At 41.5% G+C, this 6384-nt stretch overlaps 1 protein-coding gene across 1 annotated transcript in view; it reads right to left on the bottom strand.

The window, feature by feature from the left end:
- Positions 1 to 4418: 4418 nt before the first annotated feature.
- Positions 4419 to 6384, bottom strand: part of Nkain3 (sodium/potassium transporting ATPase interacting 3) — a 657293-nt gene continuing 655327 nt past the window's right edge. The window contains exon 6 of the mRNA XM_041667306.1: positions 4419 to 5932. Coding sequence (XP_041523240.1) covers positions 5919 to 5932 — 14 coding nt within the window. The 3' untranslated portion in view covers positions 4419 to 5918. The remainder of the gene's footprint in view (positions 5933 to 6384) is intronic.

The raw sequence follows: 6384 nt of genomic DNA, 5'->3' as shown, positions 1-6384 counted from the left end.
GAGACAGCACAGGTCTTTTCAGTGCTGAGTTTAGCTGGCAGAGAAAGGACACACTTTTGTGGGGATGTGTACCTGATTGCACGGAAGGCCAAGAAAGGAAATCGGATGCTCTGGAGCTGGAATTATAGGCAGTTGCGAGCTGACCAAGGTGGATGCTGGGAACTTAACTTGGGGTCCTTTGCAAGAGCAGCAGACAAGCAGTACACACTTAACCACTGATCCATCTCTCCAGCCCCTCTTGCTTACATTTAAATGAATGAATGAATGAATGAATGAATGGTATCTTGCTGGCCTTAAATTTCTAGGGTCAAGCAAACCTTCTACCTGAGGCTTCTGAGTACCGAACTCCAGCTATCTGACACTCATGCCCAGTTCACCTAGTCATCTTTAAATCATCTGTTGCGGTGGTGGGATTTGGAGACATTTTATGCTCAGAGAGACTCTAACTGGCGCTCTTCAGTGACTGAAATCACCGAAGAGAAATCACAGAAAAATATCCCTTGCAGGTTAAGGTTCTGTTTGTTGTTAAGACAGTTAAGAATAAGTTCCTGTTTGTCCTATGCAGGTTAAAAACTTGTTCGTAGTTGAAGAGTAAGTTCCTGTGTTAAGTTCTTGCAAGTAAAAGTTTCTATTTGTAATTAAGAATAAGTTCCTGTTTCTTAGACCTGATGTAAACCGCCAAGCATGGTTTTCATCCTAGGCTTGCAACCCCATTTACATGATGTACATCGTTATCCTTGTTCCCTCCCCTTCACTGTGCGTTTCTAGCGATGTGCAACAGCTGACTCTCTTGAAAGGGGTCTTAAGAGGCCAGCAGGGGCTTACTCTTGATTCAGGGTAAGACAGCTAGCTTTGTCAGTCCTGGGTGTACTCCAAGTAAAGCTTGCTTTATTCATGCATTTGTTTTTTTTTCTCCTCACTACTCTCAGATTTTACAACATTAGGTTTGCTTTCTGACTATATAGACTAGATAAAAAAGCAAGAAGTAGAAATTTTTATGACATGGAGCTGATGAGGACATTTTTCACAATGCTGGAAAGTATATTCCTAGTTTTTATAATCTACAATAATTAAGAAATTGAGCCCTCCATTTAGCCGGGCAATGGTGGTGCCACACCTTTAATCCCAGCACTCGGGAGGCAGAGGTAGGCAGATCTCTATGAGTTTGAGGCCAACCTGGTCTACAAAAGTTAGTTCCAGGACAGGATCCAAAGCTACAGAGGAACCCTGTCTTGACCCCCCCCCCCAACCAAAAAAAAAAAAGGAAAAAGGAAATTGAGACCTACATTTCAACAAGATTGTGCTCTTGAAGTGTGTGGTAGAGACTGCTCAATATTCTTCTCTGTGTTTACTATTCTTAGTTTTAGATGGTTACAATGCATCCAGAATATAGGCTCTATATATTCTGCCCAGCTTTCTTTGCAACAACGTTTGGGGTAGAACAAACTTTGACAAATGATGTAAGTAGAAAACCTATACAGTCAGCTTCTGAGACTTGTTCTTAAGGGAAAGAAACATCATTCTGTATGATTTTACCCCCTCGTTGGCTAGAATTTAGAAAGCAAAGGCATAAGCTTCCACAGCCATTTTGAATGTTGTTATGATTTAAGAACGGTAGCCACAAAGGATGAACAAGGAGAGATCAAGATCTCTAGGAAGCTCACAAGCTACTCTCTGCTGGCTATGTCCGGAAGTTTAGAATGTGAGGAGGAACAGGCAAGGGTGTTAGCTAAGCCGTCGTCTTTTGTTGTTAGTGGTGTTGATGGTAATGGACATTTATGGTTCAACATGGTTCTCTATAAAAGCAAATTCTGTGAGGAAAACCACCTAGACTATCACTTTCTTCAGACCAGTTCTTCACCTCTGAAGAGGAAGGGGAAAGTGTGCTCCTGGTAGAAAAATAACTCATTTGTTTTTACTCAGTGAAACAAATCATTTGACCAAGAGAGCAAACGGGAGGTAAAGGCTGGCATGGTCCATACCCAGGAGAGGCATCTTTCCATTCCGATTCTTTCATCCTAGTTCTCACCCTGCTCTTTCTTTTTGTTCTTTTTCTTCCCCCTTTTCTTTTATTCTTTGAACTTATCTCTCAAGTTCAAGCCAAAGCATATTTTGGACTCTTTGAATACATCATTTTTTTAAATATTTAATAGGATTCCTGCCCTTTATATGAATTCAAGTTCAAAGAAAATGATTAATTCTCTGTGGCCCCATTCCCCCCCATCCGAGTTTTTAAGGAGATTTCTGCACTTTTCAGGCAGTTTCTCTGAACTCTTCAGGAAGGAAAGAGATGCTGCTCACAAAGGCATGATTTTCTTTTCTAGCTTTCCACTTTTGAGAGTTTTCCCCAGCCTTTTTTTTTTTTAAAAAAAAATCAATCAGTACATTCTCTTAATGTTTTAAACGTAATCACTCCCTTTCTGAATGCCACACTACTTATTCACAGAAGGAGTAATTTTTGCCATTGGTTTTGCTTTTGGTCTTAATTTGTTGTCTTATTTATAACAAATATTTAAACTCAACTTCCAGACACTTTAAAAGACACCTTAACTCGGAAATGTTACAGGCCTTTTGTATATTGAGGGAATATTTTTTTAATTTATTATTTTTTTAAACAAACTTTTTTTTAATACATACCTATCCCAGTTCCCACATATTTTCTAAGTTCCAAAATTTAAAGTTTCTACATCTTTAAGACAGGTGGGTATGTGTGAGCTCAACAATGGTGCCAGAAATTCAACAGTCACTGAAGTCAGAGTCATATCCGAAGCCAGAGTTGTCCATCCTGCTGATGGGTGCCCAGGCTAGCGAAGCCAGCTCTCAGGTCAGAGCAGCGCCACCTAGTGGTCATCTCCAAAGCCGCATGTTTTGTATCATCATTGGGCAGTAGTTTTGCTCAGTTTAGGGCTGGTTCACTACCATATTAAGGCCGCCCTTGAGTTAGTTCATTAACATATACATGCCTGTCTTGACTTGGCTGTAGCTGAGCTGCCTGTGGCCAGTCCATAACACATCAGTCATTTGTGTTTTTTCCTACTTTATTCAACCACCCCTGGAAAGGAAGCAGACACTGTTTTGATCTAAAATGTCAAGTCAGAACACTCAATTCTAATCAACTGAAAAGTTTCTCCAATTTCCTTGTTAAAGTGACTCACAAGTGGTAAATATTTGTTTTAAAAACTTCCGACCCAGGATGTTTTGCCTAGGGATACCATCTTGGGAATGTCATTTTTAAAATTAAGTACAAAATGAAGGTCGTTTAATCTCGGCAAGATTCTAATTTTTAGAGATGAAAAGTGCAATTTTGTTCTTATTTGTTACTCAGTTTAGCAGTCATGATGGTTTCCCTTGTCTTCACAACATGTATTTTATTTGAGTCTAATAGAGACAAATTTCTCTTGTCAGGAGTGCGCTGTTTGTTGGATGAGGCCGGCAGCAGTGCCTTGCCATCTCTTGTCAGGTTCAGCTACTCAAAGGTAACCCCTTCTCTTATTTAGATCTATAGGAACAGCAAGGCTTGGCTTTTTTTTTTCCCTTAAAGAATAAGAAAATGAGTTAATATTTTGCTTGAGCAAGGTGCCAAGTGGTCTTCTAAACAGCCATGTTCAAGGTTTGGAGAAGTGTGGAGACAAGTTTTTTTGCTTTGGAGATACATCTTCCTCCTTCATCCAGCAGGTGGAAGGAGGCTAAGATGCTCGAGGAGCACATTTTCTCAATTTTTCCCTGACAGGACTGCTCTATGCACAGACATGTTGTGTCTGAGAGACCTCTAATCCTTTCATCAATCTCCTGCCTAAATTTTGCTGACTTTGGAACATGTTTGGAAGGTGGAGGCATCCCAACTTTCTATGCTGCCACATAATGCAGCAGGAGACCCCAAGGAAAGATATCATTCACTCAAAAGGAGGCACAGCCTTCTTTGGTCTGTGACTGACAAGGCTTGGTGCCAAGGTGGCACAGAGACAAGACTTGGGCTCGGTGTTGTTTTTCCACTCTCTGCCACAGTCCTGGGCTCCGGCTCCCTCCGTTGTGGAATTGGTACTTGAAGGCACCATCTTTCAGGTTCCAAGAGCTTTTCATTTAGAATCAAGATTTAGTCTGTAGGATAAAACTTAGCAAGTCTTGGCGACAGTTGACTGAAAGGGCACAACCCAGGGGACATGAACTTAGAGGCATTAGGGCAAAGGTGATTGCATGAAATTCTGATCAGTAACAGACACACAGAATTTTTGTGCATAAGAGGAAGAAGGGGAAACAGAGAGGCTTCAAGAAACACAAACATTTGCTTCAGTTCAGTGCTTTATGGGAGTCTTAGAGATATGTGAGCCACATTGGTTCATCCCTGGAGCAAATAGTGAACAGACAGAACCTCACTTGTGGGAAAACTTCCTTTTCATGTGTATACCAAAGGAGCCAATTGGGTTTTCACATGGGAACTAAGGGAGAGACAGAAAAACATTGACACAAGACAAGGGCCTGCCTTACATCACGAGCAGAAAGTTGATCAGTGATGCAGTTAAACCTCAGTCATGAGAACTGACTCGGGTTTTATGTATCCTTTGGCCATGTCACTTTGTCCAGATATTTGGTGAAAACCAGATGAGATTAGCATTGAAATCAGCAGACAAACTCAGACACAGTGCAGTTCATAAAGGGATATGTACTGAGTGTAGACAATGGAAAGGGGCCCAAGGAAGTGTTTTCTCAAGTCTCAGACATGTTCTATATTTTGGTTGAAGCACTGATTATTCAGTTTGTACATTTCTCAAAATTTCTCACATTGTACCCTTAAAATCTACGCATTTCACCACGCGTGCATTTCGTCTCAATTTAAAAAAAGTCCCACAATTGTTTTATTTTTTTTCAAGATGAACCATTTTCTTCTTAGAAAATTAGGTTTCCAATGTAATTTTCTTGGTGACTGGGATGGATGGGAAAATGAAAAATTGATGTAACTCAAACATACATATTTTCTTTACAGGTCTCTACAGAGAATACCATAGGATTTGAATGTTCTCTCTGAATATCCTAAAAGTTCCAGACTACAGATCTGTGGTTGTGGTTTCTAGCCCGCAGCCTCTGAGCTGTATGCTTAGGTCTGACATCAGTGTTGGGAGTGAAACAAAGAGCAGAAACTATGAAGAAGAGGGCCAGCTAAGCTCCCTCCACAGGAGAATGACCCCCACTAATTGATTCTCTCCTTTTGTACACACAATATTAGAACACATACATAAATTTGTGTCTCAGAATATTGCAAGAACAAGATATGTTTGAATCTGGAAATTTAGGTTGCCGTAATATTGTGGAGTCTTCAGAAGTTGAGAACAAGGGACTCGATGTTTTGTCTGTGTCTGGTGCTGTTTAAACAGTGATCTGTGTTTACTGTGAAAGTTGGATCCAGTTCTTTGCAAGCTAAGGCAGGTCCACCCTTAGGTCTGGTGCCCACAGCCAATGTCTGTTCACACAAACCCGTTCGCTTAGCAGGGTTCAGCAGCACGGACGTCACACCCACCTCAGCAACAGTCTCCTTAGAAATAACTTTGAGAATATTTTCACAGATTTTTGTTTTCATTTTGCATGCCTCAAGTTAAATATTGTAAAAAAAATTAAAAACCATTTTTTTCTTTCTTCCTTTTTTCTTTTTCTTCTTTTTTTCTGTTTACAGTTTACAAGTGCTCATATGAGGAGGAGATGACTAAAAAAATACCCACCCAAGCACCCAGAACGCATCTAGCAAACAACGCTAAAGTTACACAGGCTAAGACCAAAGACCTAGCAGCTCTGCAGTCGCTGGCCCGCAGGGGTTGCAGTCCTGCTGTCTGGGAGGAAGGTGACGCTCTAGGATCCCCAGTGCCAGAGGCCAGTGGTTCTTTGTTCCCTAACTCAAGTCCAGGAGCCGCTTTTCAGAATCAATGTCATTACTTATTTCGACCTGAAAAAGAAAATATGAATAACTTTAAAGAACTGGTAAATGAATGATATGCTGATAAATTTAAAGAGCTTGCCCTTTTCTCTAGGCCGCTTGAAATGCAAAGTAGTTTCAGGTGGACCCGCTGCTGTCTGAGTAGCGAGGCAGGCAGACGGCTCAGCTCCCCGGCTTTCTGATCAGCTTGTAGCAATGGCAACGCGGATGGGGATGCGGCCTGACAGCAACAAGACTGTGGGATGAAGTGGTCTCGCTGTCTCAGAGGGGAAGGCAGTGTATACACCCCCATTCACTAGCCCCAGCCCGCTAGCCTCATTCTAACGGACTGTTAACAGGCGTCTTGGTCTGAGACAAATCATGGACCCGACTTCCTCACAAACATCCTGCCCTGGGATGTGTAACATTAGGTATCCATGTGCCTTGGCCACCGTGGCCAAATATTTGGTGGGGAAAAAAAA

This window comes from Microtus oregoni, unplaced genomic scaffold (genome assembly GCF_018167655.1).
Source record: "Microtus oregoni isolate MIOR12 unplaced genomic scaffold, Mior012 000017F_ref0000208, whole genome shotgun sequence".
NCBI lineage: Eukaryota > Metazoa > Chordata > Mammalia > Rodentia > Cricetidae > Microtus > Microtus oregoni.
This window is presented reverse-complemented; position numbering and strand designations above follow the sequence as displayed.